General features: G+C 51.7%; 6 protein-coding genes across 6 annotated transcripts; 4 read left to right on the top strand and 2 right to left on the bottom strand.

Moving 5' to 3' along the window:
• Positions 1–598: 598 nt before the first annotated feature.
• On the top strand, positions 599–2,632 carry A1O5_10303 (uncharacterized protein; the record flags this gene model as incomplete). Its single annotated transcript, XM_007750879.1, has 3 exons — positions 599–979; positions 1,039–1,149; positions 1,229–2,632. The coding sequence occupies 3 exons, from the start codon at positions 599–601 to the stop codon at positions 2,630–2,632; spliced, it is 1,896 nt and encodes a 631-aa protein (XP_007749069.1).
• Positions 2,633–3,198: 566 nt separating this feature from the next.
• Positions 3,199–4,825, top strand: A1O5_10302 (uncharacterized protein; the record flags this gene model as incomplete). The annotated part of the gene is made up of 4 exons (XM_007750878.1): positions 3,199–3,556; positions 3,629–3,891; positions 3,953–4,074; positions 4,132–4,825. The coding sequence occupies 4 exons, from the start codon at positions 3,199–3,201 to the stop codon at positions 4,823–4,825; spliced, it is 1,437 nt and encodes a 478-aa protein (XP_007749068.1).
• Positions 4,826–5,880: 1,055 nt separating this feature from the next.
• A1O5_10301 (uncharacterized protein) lies at positions 5,881–6,215 on the top strand (the record flags this gene model as incomplete). The annotated part of the gene is made up of 2 exons (XM_007750877.1): positions 5,881–6,011; positions 6,074–6,215. Coding segments are annotated over 2 exons (273 nt in total), but the record flags the coding sequence as incomplete, so codon positions are not given.
• A 1,643-nt stretch (positions 6,216–7,858) lies between these two features.
• On the bottom strand, positions 7,859–8,544 carry A1O5_10300 (uncharacterized protein; the record flags this gene model as incomplete). The annotated part of the gene is made up of 2 exons (XM_007750876.1): positions 7,859–8,443; positions 8,500–8,544. The coding sequence occupies 2 exons, from the start codon at positions 8,542–8,544 to the stop codon at positions 7,859–7,861; spliced, it is 630 nt and encodes a 209-aa protein (XP_007749066.1).
• Positions 8,545–9,042: 498 nt separating this feature from the next.
• On the bottom strand, positions 9,043–11,280 carry A1O5_10299 (uncharacterized protein; the record flags this gene model as incomplete). The annotated part of the gene is made up of 2 exons (XM_007750875.1): positions 9,043–10,118; positions 10,167–11,280. 2 exons carry the CDS (start codon positions 11,278–11,280, stop codon positions 9,043–9,045), a joined length of 2,190 nt encoding a protein of 729 aa, XP_007749065.1.
• Positions 11,281–14,488: 3,208 nt separating this feature from the next.
• Positions 14,489–15,497, top strand: A1O5_10298 (cytochrome c oxidase subunit 5b; the record flags this gene model as incomplete). Its single annotated transcript, XM_007750874.1, has 5 exons — positions 14,489–14,585; positions 14,690–14,749; positions 14,855–14,999; positions 15,104–15,218; positions 15,321–15,497. The coding sequence occupies 5 exons, from the start codon at positions 14,489–14,491 to the stop codon at positions 15,495–15,497; spliced, it is 594 nt and encodes a 197-aa protein (XP_007749064.1).
• Between the last annotated feature and the right edge of the window lie 2,154 nt (positions 15,498–17,651).

Raw genomic sequence — 17,651 nt, 5'->3', positions numbered from 1 at the left:
GATCACAGAGATGGTGAAGGGGCTCCCCCAACACCTGTGTCAACAGCCAGGCAGGCTAGCGTGGGAATTTCGACGCTTCGACACGTCCGTTACACGAGTTGAGCACCAGGGTCACAAGGACCAAGAGTATCACGAGGACTGGCCAACATTCAATATTCGTGGTTTAGCCGGATAAGCTGAGAGCAGTTTGCATGCGAGCTGGAGGCAGGTGCAGGCCTTGCACAGCAACCGAACCAGTTGGGAAGCAGCCAGCCTTGCAACTGGTTTGTCGCGGCTTGGCGGTCACCTCTTGCACCTCTTGCACCTCTTGCACCTTGTCACTGGCAGGTGTTACGACAACCCAACACGAACACGAACCCTCACAGCTTCAGGCGGCCAGCCATTCTTGGAGAAATGACAGCGGGAGAATCGCAGCTGGCTCCGTGTGTGACAGGTTTTGACGCACGCACACACCCGCGAAGGCGCAGCTGAGACGCATGGCTTGTGCAGAGTCATTCCGATCACCGTCACTGCGTTCTTAACAACGATCCCCCATTCCTCCTCGTGCAGCTTTTCGTTCATCTTTCTGCCGCGAACATCCTCACCCCTCGTCGCCAGCATGGACGAAGCCGTGAGACCCAGCTACAATCCTAACTTCACGGATCGTTTGCTTGTAGGCTTCTTCCATCTCGTCAACAAGTTCGTCCCATGGCACAAACTCCCCAGCTTGGTCGGCGCCCTCAACTTAGAGGCCTTACGTGTCGAGCTTCGCCAGTACAACTTACACGATGTCTATCCTTCTGGAGCCGCCCAGGGCACTCAGTCTACCGTGCCTATGCCTGACAAGCGATTCGAGACTGCTCGTAACTCGGATGGCAAGTTCAACTCGACTGAAATGCCACTCATGGGATGCGCGGGGATGCGCTTGGGCCGCAACTTTCCCAGGGCCTTTTGCCCGAAGCCTTACGACGAGGATCTGTGGAATCCAAATCCGAGAATGGTGAGTGAATCCGTGACTCCTCCGTCCACGCAATAATGCTGACATGACCCTCTCTCTAGCTGAGCGAACGCTTCATGGCACGGAAATCCTTTATCCCGGCCACGACGTTGAATTTGCTGGCAGCAGCGTGGATCCAATTTCAGACACATGACTGGTTCTTCCATGAGAATGTAGGTGACCGGAGCCCCTTGCACAAATGCCCATCAATAGCTCGCGAGTAAAATGCGGTGATAACCGACTCCCTTACAGAGCAAGGCGAACTACGACATCCCCCTCCCTCACGGAGATAAGTGGCCTTATGGCAAAATGGAGCTGCCACAGACAGAACCGGATGCAGTCCTCAGTGAGACCGACAAAAGATGCCCTGGCTACAAGAACGTCAACACGGCGTGGTGGGACAGTTCACAAATCTACGGCTCGAGCGAGGAGGTCACCACCACGCTGCGAAACAAACACAGCGACGGCAAGTTGCTGCTCACCAAAGACTGCCGTGCACAGTTCCTGCCGCGTGACGACCAGGGCAACCCTCTAACGGGCTTCAACAACAACTGGTGGATAGGCATGGAGATGTTGCACACGCTTTTTGCGCTGGAACACAATTCCATCTGCGACATGCTGCGGCGAAACTACCCAGACTGGACCGGCGACCAGATCTTCGACAAGGCTCGGCTCGTCAACTGTGCGCTGATGGCCAAGATCCACACGGTGGAATGGACCCCAGCCATTCTCGCCCACCCGACCCTCAAGATCGGCATGAGCGCGAATTGGTGGGGACTCGTCGGCGAGTCCTTGACGAAGATGCTGGGCCGCATCTCCAAGACAAGTGAGGTCATCAGCGGCATCCCGGGCTCGGGAGTCGATCACTTCGGCGTGCCGTATTCCCTCACCGAGGAATTCGTTTCGGTTTACCGTATGCACTCTCTGATTCCGGACACGATCGCCTTCTTCAACGCACGCGACGGCGAATTCAAAACCCAGACCGAGGTCAAGCACATGCTCTTCGGCGACGCCCAGAAACCGCTCGACGGGCCTCTCACCTTCGCTGACGCCTTCTACTCCTTTGGCATCAACTACCCTGGTGCAATCACAAACTCGAACTACCCGGACTTTCTCCGCAACCTGACTACCCCAGACGGGCTGCACCGAGACATGGGCACCGTGGACATCCTGCGGGACCGGGAGCGGGGGGTACCGCGATACAACCAGTTTCGACGACTACTGCGCATGCCGCCGGCCAAGACCTTCGAAGACCTGACCGGCGGCGACACGGCACTGGCTTCGGCCCTCTCAGACGCCTACGGCGGTGACATCGAGTTGGTGGACACACTGGTTGGGTCGCACAGCGAGCCGGTGCCCGCCGGGTTCGGTTTTAGCGACACGGCGTTTCGCATATTCATCCTCATGGCGTCCCGACGGCTGAAGAGCGACCGCTTCATCGCGGGCCAGTGGAACGCGGCGACGTACACGAAGGAGGGCCTGCAGTGGGTGCAGAACACAGGCATGAAGGATGTTCTGATCAGACATTTCCCCGAGCTGAAGCAGGCGCTGAACAAGAAGAGCCTCAAGAATGTCTTTGCTCCGTGGGAGAAGTTGCCTGGGTCCGTGTCGTACAAGGGTGTCGAGACAAATCCGCCACCAAAGAAGAAAAAGTAGAGAAGGGAATTGTTACGCTTCTGAAGAAGTCTCTGTACTTGGTGGAAACTCTCAAGTCAGGAGCAAGTGAGAACTTATGCTGCTGCATTATTATTAGAAGACTCATGCCCTGATGCGCAGTTGATCTTTGATAGATTACGTCTAATCGTCTGTGGCTCCATGGCTCTTTGAAGCAGTATTCCAATCTAAACCTTTGCTACCTATTCTCTTCAGCTCCTGACCACCTGCACCACCGTCTCTTCCCACAGCGTCATGAACTAGACCCAAAACAGATCAATCTGATCCCGGTCCGTGCATACTATCCGCGCAGCTGACGGTGGCGTTGGTGCAGAGGTGTCGCTTACATACGTGGTGGTGCAGGAGACTGCGATTTGGGTAATTCCTCGGAGGTACTCCGACACAAACAACCCACCACACCATCAGCCGCAAACCGAAGGATGCTGCATTCTGTGGACATCCAAGCGCCAGCTCAATTCTCTTCGGCGGCAGCCACCACCAGATCGGTCGATTCGGTCATCATGAGTCTGCAAGGAGACAATTTAACCCTCTCCTGAAGCGCCGGCAACATGGCAGAAGGACCGTCACGCAGCCGACTAGGAAGAGACTCGGCTCCCAAGCCTGAGCAACAGTATCAATTCATTGCCGTAAGTGGACCAGAGACAAGGCCCAGCGCCGAGACACGCAGGCTTGTGCACAGCCACGCGCAGGCCAACTACCGGCGTCGCCATCCTCATCGACAGCGACAGACAACCTGGGAGCTCGATGTGAGTCCTTTGTTAGTAGACAGTTCGTCGCAAGGCGTCTCGAATACCACCAGTCAGGCCGTGGTTGGCCCTGTAACCGTGCTTCCAGCAAATCGTTCGGATCCATTTCGATCGTTTGGCATCGATGCTGGTTCTCGGGCGCATCGCCTCTGGGACCATGGTCAGTGCATCATCCCTCGTCTAACATACCCGTTCTTGCTTGGGCTGGGCCGTTTCTGAGAAGCCCAAATAGTGTACGACGGAACATGTCCCAAATTCCGAACCCTGATCGACATTGGATTCATCGATCTCGTTCGAGAAACCATTGCGGTGTCCCAGATGTTGTCCGCGTCTGCGTGGCACCTGGTCCACTGGTGCCGATCCGAAGACGACTCCGGGGAAGATGCAAGATATGCATTGATCACCACGCGGTCCCTGCAGCAGAGACTGAACAACCTTGCCACTGGTACGAGTGATGAAGTGATAACCACTGTTTTAGCTGCTGCTGCGTATGCGGTACGCTCCCGATATTGTCGCCCCCCAAGAATCATCCCCCGGTTGACCTGGTGAACTGCAGAACTTGATCAAGGAAACACAAATCTTCCAAGTGCATATGGATGGGCTTGCAAAGATCCTGCTTCATCGAGGTGGAGAACAAACCTTGGATTCTACTGCCGCTCTCCGACTGTCGATGTTCTGGTATGCATCCTCCCATGAAGACCATCACTTTTGCCTAGGCCAACGTCGTCTATGTAGGATAGAAGTCAACGGCCGCCTTCGCCAGGATGCTGCTCCACAATACCGCCCTCCATATCATATCCTGGCTACTCGAAGTAGACTGACCTTTGACCTGCCCGATATCGGCCAACTCTCACACCAGGAGGTTTTCGACAACATCGGGGGAAGCGCAGCGGTGCAGCACGTCTGTCGACAGTTAAGGCATCTGAGCAGAATTATGGACGATGAGTGCAAGAGGCGAGATCTGTGGCAAGACAGCCCGTTTGCGGTCTTCCACGTCTCTCCACTGTTGCACGACTGCCTCTCGATTGCTCACGGAACGCGGCGAGATGAGATCCAACTGCGCCAACGCGAGTGCTTTCGGTTGGCCAGCATTTTGTACCTGTGTGAAATTCGGGCCAAGTTTGACTTTGAACCTGGCGCCGGGATGCTTTATGGGACCAAGTTGCAGCTGATGGCAGGCACAGAGGGCTTACTTCCCCGATGGGAGAGCTCCAACGTGGTTCTCCTCTGGATACTTACCGTGGCAGCTTGCTCTGCTACGCTGTTCGATGATTTGCGCCTCCAGTTCATTTCTTTACTTTCGGAGGGCATCCGGGCGGCTGGTATAGCCAGCTTTGACGAGTTCTCGGGCATCATCCATGGATTCATGTGGAGCAGCAGTGCTTTGGGACCGGCGTTGTGTGCGCTGGAGAGGCAGATCATATTCTGACGCAGTAATATGTACCCGGTACCTATACGAAGTACAAGTACCGAGTATTCGGGGATGATGATGATGATGTTGTCGCGTCTGGGCTACGCGTTGGGCGTCGGCGGATCCGGCCACGCGACAGCCAAGTTCCGTTTAATCTCCCACCATCTCCACCAGTGACCACCCTTTACATTCTTTCATCCCATTTCCATCCCATTTCCATCCCGATTCCTGCCTTTCTCAAACCATTCTCGTTTCTCTTCACTCCAGCTCCCACCCTGGTCAGCCTTCAGCCCAATCAATAGTGCGATCTCAGTCCCCTCTTGTTATCGCCTTCCTTGAACAGTGGCTTCCCTCGATTAGGCATGAAATTGTGCCTCTGTACATCTTGTGGCGCTCGACTACCGTGATTGGCGCACCGGAGGCTTCTATCGCGACGCCCAGCCGTTTCTGACCAGGGAACGCCTGGCTAAGGATGAGGTACAGGCGATTTGCCACATGGCCACGCGACACTACCAGCTCCTTGGTTGATCAACCTGACGAGGCTCTTGCAAGAAAGCAAAGGGAAACAAGCAAACTGTGCGGCTTGAAGGCAAATTTTGTTTGTGGAACCTCACAATGCCTACCTACTCCCTGAACCCGGAAAATGCATTGACCTTGAATTGACCTCCCTAGGTATGGAGCACTCCTGTTACTATCAGCTCCGTCTGCGATACTCCGTACAAACTTGTTCCTTCCCAGCTTTTGTTGAATCCTTCTTGCTCCTCGAGGATGTGATCGGGTTGCTCCTGCATGGTCTGCCATTTCCTTGGTCTGTTGTCCACTGCAGTTTGTGTTTTTAGATCTGTTGCACTTCATTCCTTCGTGCTCCAGTATCGTCCACTCATTTGTATCGCCTGTTTGTGCCTTTTGGTTGTTGTCGCTCTACGGATCTCGAAACGTTTCTGCAGCTATCCTTCAAATTTCTGCGCGCCCAGCTCTCCGACATCCGAGCCCTCTCGATCCTTGCACGAGCGCAACCTCCAACAAAAAATCCCTCGTGCAACCAACTCCCAACAAATCGTCAATAGTCGACTATGGCAGGTGTGCGAGATCCTGCGTTCTGGCGGCGGTTTTCAATGGCAGTTCACTTGGATGAAGAGAAGGCAAACATTTCGGATACCAGGTCGAATTCAACTGCATCTTCAACCAGAGCCCTGAGACATACGTACGTTGGCCACGAACACACATACGACGTGGGAAGACGGATGTACTAACAAGTAGGGATAGGGAGACATGGCTTGAGCGAAACCGGAAGAAACAACGTCGAACTCGAATCTTAGGCTGCACCATCGCCCTCGGATTTATCGTTGTCATTGCCGCGATCGTCCTGGTGCTACTGTGGTTTGCAAAAGTTGGACCGTTCAAAGACAAGTCGTCATGAAACAAACATCAGGACATCATTCTACTTGACGGGAGCACCCTCGGCATAGAGGGAATCCATACCAGAAGGGCCGGGCTGTCATGGCGCAGGAAGGATTCAATCTATCAACACCGTCCTTGTACTTGAATGACTTTTATCGGACACTAAGCGACATATTTACTTCAACCGAGGCTGCTCATATGAACGACAGCCTTCTGAGCCATTAGGGAAGGTCACTTGGTCAATGCGTCTATATCCTGTCAGCTAGAAGAGGGCTAGAAGGACCCATCCAGGCTATTTTAGGGACCAGGGCCGATGCCTCAGAGCAGGGCGGACTAGAATTGTTTACTTAAGGACGGCAGGAGAAATGGGGTTTGGGAGTTGGCAAAACAGAGCAACACGGAAAATCACGACTTAACGAAGAATATGTTGATCCCAATGTCGGCGGTTGGCAGGCTGTTCCCGCCGTTGTAAGCTACCACAGAGGAGTTCATAGAGTCAATTGTTAGAATCCTATTCAACCAGTGTGCACTGCACGTCCATGACCCAGCCAGTTAGTTGAGGTAGCCTGACAGGAACAAACAAACATCCCAGGGCCTGGGTCATACCTCGTACATTGATGGGGGCCTTGCGACTTGCGGATCGTGAAGAGGACCAAAAATAAGGAAAGAGAAGCCGAAGCAGCAGTAGGGATCTCGAAAAGAGGCGGCAGACAGGTAAATTGTGTTCTTTCTCTTCAGCAGCGATCGAATTCTCGCCCGTTCTTCAAGCTCCTCTGACTATGTATGGACCTCGTACGGACTTTGTATTCCGCATTTCCATCCACGACACATGGACCGTGTGACCTTCGGCTAGCTGTCCGTCCAGAACTCTTTTCCCCAGCTGCATGCTCATCCCGCGCGTCCTCCTCCTGCTCCTGGCGGCAGATGAGATGGGCGTCTGATCTTGTCGCTCAATAATGCGAGTGCATGGCGCTTTCATTCGCTTGCTTCGAAATTTTGGCCCCTATTCTCCTCGACACGAGACGAGACAAGACGAGACAAGAATGTAATATTTGCGTTTTGTGTTTTGAGGAAATAGGTTGTGGTAAATGCGATCGGCCCCGTCCTTAAGAGAGGCAGAGCGGGGTTCTGGTCTCGGCATTTGGTTAGAGAGACTTCGTTTTGTTGATGGCAGCGCTCCTCGTTTCTGGGGATGGGACTGTCCAATAGCATGGCTTTGTGGTGTGCTCAGGTTTTGATTTGTGATATGCTGAGGGCATGGAATGCTGATTGTAACGAGGCTCTGCCTTGTCCGCGGATTGCAAGACGAGGAGCACTTCAGGGACGCGCATGAGGAAGGGACGCGATTGGTCGATGATGGATTGCCGGGACTGTATGTTAGTTTGTGTTCGAGTCTTCTTTCGGTTGCTCAGAGTGTGTAGAAGTTGTGATGCAATGTTCCCGATCCAAGATGTCTCTGCTGGGTGTCTCTTTGCGGCGTTGGGGCAAGCGCAGGGTAGCTCTGTGAAGCAATAGGCGCAGATAAGCATGATATACATCATCCCGTCTTGCTTCCCTCCATAAAATGACTGAAGGTCACATGGATTGATCAACAAGAAATCAGTCGAGAAAGGTCGATCATGTGTGGTCTCCTCTCGTTCGAGGTCCTGCTCAATATCTCTTCCTTGTCGGCTCTGGACTTGGACTTCTGGTCACGCTTCTTTCATCCCGGCCTCTCATCTTCAACCACTTCTTCGTGCTCAATTCCAACTCCCTCTCCAATTCCGGGCTCGGTTCTTTTCTGTGGATGAAATTGCAGAATCCGCCTCTGACGCATCCCTCTCCAGAATTCAACCTGCAACACGCCTCCCTAAAGTCCGTGACAGGTGATAACTCGCAGTAGATTGGTCGCGCTGCATACCATCTGCTGTTGAGCGCGTCGCAGGCCGCTTGTGCCGAGTCTTCATATTTGAATCGCGCATACACGTTGCCGATCAGGTGGTCGTTGTTGTTATCACACACAACGACCTCTTCAACTTCGCCGTACTTGCACATCTCGCACCAGAAGTCTTCATAAAAGGCGTCAAAGTGGTTTTGTAGTTGGGAGGCGTTCATCTTGTTTTTGGGGTCGTAGGCCGGGTTCTGGTAAAGGTTGGGGAGAAGGATGGTTTGCGAGTATGAAGGTTTGACATGCTTGCGCGAGCAGCGGTCGCCGTGTCGACACGCGCCGATCTTGTAATAGAAGGAACAGTTGACCTGTAAGATATTGTTAGTTCTTGCTTCTTGGATTTAGAAGAGCAGGGAAAACTTACTTTGTCTTGTTCCGTTCCAAAGATGGAGGCGAGGTAATTTGCCATATTTGATGTTCTTTCAAGTGATGAGCTCCTTTTTGCAGTATCTTTAATTGGGAAGAAACCTTTAAATGCGCACAAGCCGTAACTCTTATGTGGCGTCAAGATGTGTTGGAACGATGGAAAGTTGTTGGTTGTGTCACAGAAATATAGTAGTAGATGCGCTGGATGAGGATGGGCCGGTCACATGACAGCTGAGGGTAGGCACGTGACCTATTAGAAATCCGCCATCCTTCTAGAATTTTCTTGGCACTGCTAACCAACGACCTCTCGGCTCTCGCGAGCACTCTTCGCTCTCTGGAGGGCGATGTGCCACTTCTGCTTTCCACAATATTGTCACCGCTTGAGACCCGGGCAAGTCCCAATCTCCCAGTCACAGCCACAAGATTTTGGACACTGTCTTTAACATCCTATCACAATGTGCTTCACTGCCGCTGCTATATCTTCAAGCGCTCGGTCGGCCCAACACACCACCCGAATACTCGGTATCTGATCTCTGATTTCTCAACTGAATATGCTCTGGAAGCCTGTGACTTGTGCTGATCCTCCGGCCCCTAAGACCTTCACAGTAGCATTCTGTGCTCCACCCTTTCCGTAGAAGACGACTTGCGGTTGACCCGGGATCCCCAAGCTGCCATCCCACTGAACGAGAACAGTGTTTAATTTAGCCTGCGATGACAGTGTTATGTTCACAACTTCCATCCCATTGTAATAAGGGAACCTTGCAGTTCCATAATTGTAACTGGGGAATGCTTCAATTGCCAGGCTGGGTTGCCAGTTCTGCGTCCACTTGTTGTTGCCTTGGTTGATGTCGCCACGGACTACAATGCTGCCTTCGCGGACGTAAACGGGGCTGTACTCCCATTCCAGGTTCAATGCAGCTGATAAGCCGCCCTGGTACACGGAAGTCTTGTTGTAGTACTCCAGATATGCGCGAGCTGTGTGGTTGCCAGCTGCATGTTTGGGGAAGTAGACATTCCGCATTCCACCTTCATGGACGATCGGAGCCACGAAGAAGCTGTCTCCGAAGAAATAAGCATCACTAGTATCGTAGGCGGTAGGATCATCCGGTGCCTCCAAGAACAGGGCACGCATGACAGGAATGCCTGTTTGTGTGGCCTGGTAAGTAAAGGACTTGATGTAGGGGACGAGAGCATGGTGCTCATTTGCAGTAGCCCTGAGCACCGAGACAAGACGTGCCGGATACGGAGGATACCAAGGAGTATGGTTGGTGCCGACCATGATTTCGTATACCGGCGAATAAGATGAAAAGTGCATCCAGCGTGCCCACAGCTCAGGAGTAGGCTGATCGGCGACGAGGTTGGGAGAACGTATGTAGCCGCCAGTGTCGGAAGACCACGTAGAGAATCCCAGCAACGAGGCTCGGATGCCTGAAGCGATGCTGTAGCGGAGACCAGTGAAGTTGGCATGAGAGTCGCCGTTCCAAACATTAGCCAGAGAACGAGAGCGGTCAACCACTGAGCGAGCGAAATTGTAGAAGCCGGATTTGCCCCATTTATTGACCATTACTGTTTCGCAGATCTGTTCGAAGAGTCGCATCTGGGTGTTTTGCTCCCACACTGATTCATCAGCAAAACGGCGATATAGCACTACACGTCATTGCTTACCTGGCATCTCCCCTTCTTCACCACGGTCAATCTTGAAGCCTTTGACGCCGACCGACGGGAAGTACGCCATCTGGTTCAGGAAATATTCGTATGCTGCCGGAATAGACAGGTTGAGAGCTGGTCCGAGGAAATACTCTGGGTTGATGCCTGGGAACAGCCAACCACCGGCTACCGACGCGTTGTAAAGCTCGGTGTCCAGGAACGCACGATTAGCTGCCCACACCTGGAAGTCAAACCCCCAGGTTGACAGATTGGCGATGAATTGTTTGGGCGTGGGATAGTAGGTTGGGTCAAAGTCGAAGTCTCCCCATGAGTAATTACCTGTCCCATATGGTCTATCCGCAAACATGGACGTAGCATGGATCCGGTTGTAGTAAAGATGGTCTACGACATCGTAGTAATTCTGCTGGGCATTCGACACGGAGCCGTGAAAATCTGCCTCAAAATTGTCGGACCAGAAAGTCGGGCCATATCCAGAGTCAGGAGGCATTGTAATACGCGCCGATAAGCCCGTGTATGTCTCAATGATCGACTTATAATCGCCAGGGGTAGTTGCCAGGATGATGTAGTATGTCAAACCGCTGGTGTTGAAGATAAATTGCGTTTGGCTGGAACTGAATTGGAAAGAACCCATATCCAGAGTGTCCGCATAGACTCCATAACCGGCGCTGCTGTAGAATGCTGGTGCTCGTGCATTGTCCCAGTTTACTCCAACAGAATTTCCAACGCCTTTAAGGTCGAACTCCACGCCATTGTTGGTCAGTGAATCGTTCCACGGATACTCCCAAACGCCGTAGAAACTCTCGTTAGGTTCGGCCGCGAACTGTGCTCCGCTGAACGCAAAAGTCGAGTTGTACTGAATCTTAACGACATTAGGCTGGATAAGAGACCAGTCAATGAGTCCCCCACTATTGGACACCACACCGTCGTTGGACGCAGACACTGGACTTGCTGTATTGTTTGTACCGCCACCAAGAATCGCTTTGTTGATCACGGTAACACCCTGATTAGACGTGACCGTTAAAGAGAACGGTGTTGTGCCAGAAACAGAGACAGATATGTCGCTTAAGGCTGAGCCAAAAAGGCTGCAAGCCAATGAAAGCAACAGCCACATGTTGTTAGCAACGTGTTGAGTCTGCGCCTTTACACAAAGAGCTCGAGCTTCTTTCTGAGAGAACCTCTATCGAGGTCGCAGCGATACCTTTTACTCAACATAATGGAGATCATTACCCCGAATGCCGAAGCAGAATCGGAGGTGTCCAACCACGAATGCTCTATGAGCAGCTTCCCCCTGTTGCGAAATGCAATATAGGCTATTTGTTTGCTTGCAACCATGCTAGAACGAGTAATAGATCGACAAGGCGACCACAGGGAAGTCGAGAAGCAGCCATTCCGGGATGTTGAGTATGTAGTAGAATGTGGGGAACCCTGCTCGGTGCGGAGCATTGCCGATCCCTGTCCAGGTGAGAAGAACGATGCAAGAGCCTACTCCACCGCTCCGTAGAGAAATGACAACTGTTGATCTCCTCAGATGGAATTCGTCTTCAGGCAAATGACCGACGAACAAAGAAAGAGGCAGATATTTGTCGGTTAGTGAGAACGACCACCAACTTGATTCGAAGAGCCGCGGATTTTCTTGGCTGACGTACAATGTCGAGGCATGGGTGCTGTAAAGACACAAGATGAAGAGGAACAGAAGATCCCACTGTTGGACACAACCTATGGATTCTCGGCCAGTTAGACACTGCTAGATAACTCCAGTATGTCCGCCAATCAACTCTTATTTTGACTCGGCAATTGAAATAGAACCCAATCTTTCGACAGCGCTCGCAGAAAGTCGAAGGACTCCAGCGAAGGTAGCTTCTTCGTCCGCTGCCTTGTGAGGATGGTCGTCGCCCGTATTGATTTGCAGCCGTAGAGAGGTATTCGGAGGCAGGAGAGCCCGACGCTGTTTTTGGGGAAATAACGGCAGTGAAAATGTTTCATCCGTAGGGAGGGGGGATCTTCAAAGGTGCCAAAATATCAAAGTCTAGTGTCGAGATGGACTCAGCTGGTCGTAGCGAAGCTCAACGTGATCAGCATGAAAAGGGCTCGCTAATGGCCCAGAACAATAAGGGGGGATTAGAAAGGCCAGACTGCAAACCTGTAATTCATTCGCTTGAGGGAAGCCTCAAACTGAAGAATCTGGTAATTGGTGACAAGCATGTGATGTCTGTGCGATGGCATTGAAGGTGTAGTACAATCCAAAACATTGCACACACATGACCACACATTCAGTTCACCCTCGAAAAATTGCTGTGCACCTTCCACCATAAATAAAAAAAGACAGACAGAAAATCAGGCAAAAAAAGACAACCTCAGGGACTTGATAGGGAAGCATACAGGGTATTTAATCAGTATCTCCATTTCAACCATTGTTGGTATTCGGGAGCCGAAGCCGTTGTATCACTTTGTGATAGCCTGTCCCCAAGGATCTTGGATCCCCAGTACTTCGTGCGTTCACTGAATGGAACTTTGGTATCATAGAGGCAGATTGACTGTCCGTTCTCAAGTGTGAACCCCCTCCTCGGTTGGTGACAACAATTGTGAACTTCCAAAATATATGTTAATGGCTTTGGGAGTGAATTTAGAATCGAGCGGGGCCAATAGAGCTTCCAAGTACAAGTCACTGAATCACTCCCCCATCCATGCGACTTGGCGCCTCGCACCATGCAAGTGAAGGAATTTCTCTTCTCACTCCACATCTCACCTTTGATGTACCTTTGGGCTCAAATCGGCTCTCTGAGCCATCAATGTGTCGTTCATCAAGTTTCACCGCAAGCCGAGGAAACAGCGCTGACAAAGTGTTCCTTCTGGTCGAGCATGAGAATGGCAGTAAAGGGAGATCCAGGTAGGTACATCGCACAGCGATACCGAGAAGCGATGAGCACTTCAAGCTCGAGGAATCATGTTCCGAGATCGGATTGAAGAAGAGGATGAAATCTGCAGATTTCCAGTGTCAAGATGGCAATCATATTGTCTCAGTCGATAGTTGGACTGGGTGCCTGACTCTGAACCCTCTCAGTTGTGATAATGTCGGATCAGAGTGAGAGATGGAAGTGAGGACAAGGTTTGAAGAGAAAATGCTCTGTTGCCCAGAAGAAAGAGAAAAGGGGGGTGCCAAGATCCGGAGAGTTTTGAGCTACGTCAGAGGCCAGAGGGATTTCCTCGGTCACCAGCGAGCCTTGCGCGCCTGATTGCTCTCTTACTTTCTTTTGGTGACACCAGCGCTTGACCAGTGCAGACCAGCGACAAAACGACGCCATGAGTACTACCAGTCCCAAAGATATGGGGTTGTGCAGTCTGATGGACCTGACATCTGAATCTGCATCAGTCTCAAATATACACGGCGCTGGCAAACTCGAATGCATCCTCGTCTCCGTTCCAGTGCACCTTGACAGTCTCACTTCAGCTGGATAGACTGTGGGATGTGCCGGAAATAACGACGTCTTCACTATCCATAGAGTCTCCCGGGCTCTTCCTGGGCCTGTCACTTTATGTGAATACTTTGCAAGCGGCATCAACTTTCGCATTATGGAGAAGGGAGCCTGTTCTGCACCACCCAATTCAGCCCTCCTTGGGTTCAGGAACATTTTACTTTATTTCTTTTTCATTGTCCGCAGAGCTTGTGAATATCAGACTTTTGCAATTCACTAGCCTTTTGGGAATCGTCTCTAAACTCCAGGCTGGACCTGTCAGGTAAGTAGTGATGTCAAGCAGTTGGAGTGAAGCTTTATTGTAGCTCTAGCTTCGATCAACAATTAGATAATCTTTGCGTTGAATACTCTTCGATGATGCTTAGACTACTCCTCCTTCTCTACAGGAGTCTCATCCTATCAGGAGGATTCTGCAGCGACGATTCAACAACACATGCCATTCACAGGCAGGAGACTTGAAGAAATCGAGAGGGTAACACAATATCCATACCACAGCCCTGCACCCTCTGGCACTCAGTTGAAGGGGTGCAGCAGTGCAAGGTCCTCAGTATCAAGAAAGTGAACCAGGAAATTGAGTACTTGTAGGAAAATTCGCTCCGATTGTTAGATCGCAGAATCTTCCCTCCTGATTGCCCCCATCCCTGAGCCTTGCACGTGATGAGGCTCCGACGATGCTGTGGCTGTGCTTGCGGCTTGTAAAAAGGTGGTATGAGCTCTCAAACTCGCTAGCCAATCATCACCTGCCCGAACCTCAATCGCAGTTTCGACAACTTGAACCTTTTGACCTCCGTGCTCTTACAGCCTCTGTCCATCGACTCCCGACTCATTTCTCACTCGGCTTCCACAATGTCGGTAGCACGCGCAGCTTTCTCGCTCGCTAGGCGTGTCCCTATCTCTGCTGCCCGCGTCGCTCCTCGGACGTTCACCACTGTCACAGCTCGCCGTACGTCAATTGGACTCTCGAAGCTTCAGACAATCTCTCCGGAGAAGCTTTTTCGACATATACTATCTTGACAGAACTGGCCTAACTGATCTGGGTGTCTGCAGGAACAAGCAAATGGGATCCGAAGCCCGGCGACCCGGAGGGCAAACTGCTCCCTTTTGAAGGTAGGGTCCCAACGACATTTAACTAGAGCGGCAGACTTGCTGCCTACACAAGATGCAACTACGAGGGAATATCATGCTGATCTTGGTGAAATCTTGCTTGCACAGAAATCAAAACCGAAGCAGATCTCCTTCCTCCCGGTGCCGAGCCCGGTACCGTCCCTACCGATCTCGAGCAAGCAACCGGTCTAGAACGTCTAGAAATCTTGGGAAAGATGCAGGGCATCGATATCTTTGACATGTCGCCGCTTCCGTCAGATAGACTCGGTATGTTCTCTCTGGGAGAAGATCAGCTCGAATACAAACGGAGCTTCAGAACCTGGCGATGGTTATGCTGCTGGCAGTCAAGCTGACAAGATCGTGTCGTGCAGGTACCTTTGAGAATCCGATTGTCGTCAAATCAGCTGGAGCCGAGTATCAGATCGGCTGCACCGGCTCTCCGGCTGATTCACATAATGTCAAATGGCTCGTGGTATGTTCACGTATTCCCCCAGCTGCCACGATCCCCTCGAAGTAGCTCCCCGCAACGGACAGACTCGTGACTGACGTCGATCTCTCTTTTTCATCTTGTCAGATGGACCGCAAGCGCCCCTTTGAACGATGCCCGGAATGCGGGAGCGTCTACAGAATGGACTACGTTGGACAGCCGGATTCGCACGACGACCACCATGGCGACCACCACCACCACCCCGCGCACGAAGGACCAAAGACCATGGCTGATTTCGTCAAGCCCGAGTACTGGTACCGATAAAGCACAGACAGGGCCGAGAATTGAAGCTGATGTAGGGGGGGCCGAGAAGATGTCTCGGAGTGGCGAGAGAGAAAGACAAAGAAAAACTGTACATAAAAGAGAATACCTAGTCGCGGTGAGAGTATCAATCAATACGCGTTCGCAGCAAGGATAATGTTGCTCATGGTAATTTCTACACTGGGTCTCTGTTAGATTTCTTTTCTTTCCCTGCTTGCCCCTTGATCCCGACACCTCCGTTTCGACGAGCTTTCGTCAGTCCATGCACGGTACTCTATGCTTACATTTGTGCGTGACCTACCTAGGTAGGTTTTCTCTAGTCGCTTTTTGCCATCGTCATACGCGGAATAGAATGCTTCCTTGATTGTCACTACGTATTTGCACTCAAGTTCTTCTAGATCGGGGCCTCGATATGTCAAATATCATAAATATCTGTTCCATGGTATGAAACCCGTGAGATTGAGCTTCTGTTCCCGAATGGCTACCCGAAAGGAGTGGTGAGCCATGTCGTCTCTCTGTCTGTCCGTCTTACGTCGACGCAATTCGACTCCAGCGTCGAGAAACCCCCTGATGAGATAAAGTGTCGCACGCCACATTCCGCACTCTTCGCGGCAACTCTTCGCTCACTCTGTGTAGATCTCTGGGGCAAAGTACCTGGAATGGATTGACGTTCAGCTCAGCGGAACAGGGATACACCACAGCCACATAGAAAGGTCGACTTGACCAGGTGGCCCAATCTTCCGTCGGTCCATCAGTGGTAAAAGCATACACCTTGTGGGCGCGTGAACTCGGGCATGGTATCAAGAAAGGAATGTGTATTGAGATGCACACTCGCCCGAGGACTTAGCCTTACTCAAGAAGGAATATTCAGCCCCTTAACGCGTTATAAGTGTTCGTCGGGCTCAAAGGCCAAGACCAGAGCGCAACCGGTACCTACCAGACAGACCTCAAGCGTTGTGCTCGCCCCAGCATATCGCAGTCTAATCAACAGAGCCCACGTTCGTCGACACCAATCGCTGAGTCTTCTGTTTGTGCGTCTGTTCAGGCTTTGTTGGGGACGGCGCCAGCGTGTTGTTTGTTCTCCCCGTCTGCTAATTATTCGGAGTTGGATGAACGCACCACTGTCTTTTCCCATCACAAGGGCAGTAGCAACACCAGGAGGACGGTGTGCTTTGGTCGAACGATCGCACGTGGACCACCAGCTCATCCCTACGCTCATGTTCAGAGGTTCTTGATCTAGTATCTTCGCAGTACCCGTCAAGAGTCAGGGGTACAGCTGCTTAATAAAGTTCGTGGCATCTTGCTCTCGTCCACTTTCTGTGCTCTCTCGATATTGTTTGGAACTTTATCTGAAGAGCTCGGACTATATCCTGGAACGTTGCTGATGGCAATGATGGGGGTGAGCTTGGATTTTCCGTTGGAAGCTGAGGCGTCTGTCGTTGTGATAATTTCAGTCTGATATCTCGCTTCTTTCAAGGAGACCGTCTAGGACAAACGGATTGAAGGCGGAAGTTGCAGATCATTGTTTCTTCTCCTTTCTTGTTGTGATGATGAGTGTTCCCTGCATGCACTTGTTGTATGATGTGAAAGAGAGATGCGGTTGCTCTCAATTCTTCCAGCAATGGGCAGTTCATCGTTTGATCGACCAACTGCCTTAAGAGGACATACTCTTTGGCAACCGCGCCCTTTACTCAAACAGACCGTCGACCGTCTCGAAGCCGTCGCGCCAGCAAACGTAGCAGTGAGAAACGCGCCTTCGAAAGCGACTTGTTCAAAACCTCCCTCCCTTCATGATGCACCCCTGGAAAACAGGCATGAGGAACGCCGCATCGAATGATATCTGAATCACCGATAGAGGTTGGGTGGAAATTAAGATGTCTTCGGGTCAACAACCACATGATGGCGACAGCAACAACGGGAACCATCCACCCTCCAACATACCACCCGGTCAAGGAATCACCCACGGAGGACCAGCAGAGACCAGGGGGTCTTCAGGTCAGCAACGACAACAAGTCGAGAGCAATAAAAGGAAGCATCCTCGCAGTAACAGACAACCCAAACAAGGAACCACCTACAGAGGATTGGCAGGACTCGTGGGGTTCCTGGGTCAACCACAACAACCACAACAACATGTCGACAATGATAAAGGGCATCAAG

This window comes from Cladophialophora psammophila (assembly GCF_000585535.1).
Source record: "Cladophialophora psammophila CBS 110553 chromosome Unknown aczJe-supercont1.19, whole genome shotgun sequence".
Taxonomy (NCBI): Eukaryota; Fungi; Ascomycota; class Eurotiomycetes; order Chaetothyriales; family Herpotrichiellaceae; genus Cladophialophora; species Cladophialophora psammophila.
The sequence above is the reverse complement of the archived record's forward strand: the minus strand, read 5'-3'. Positions and strand labels throughout refer to the sequence as shown.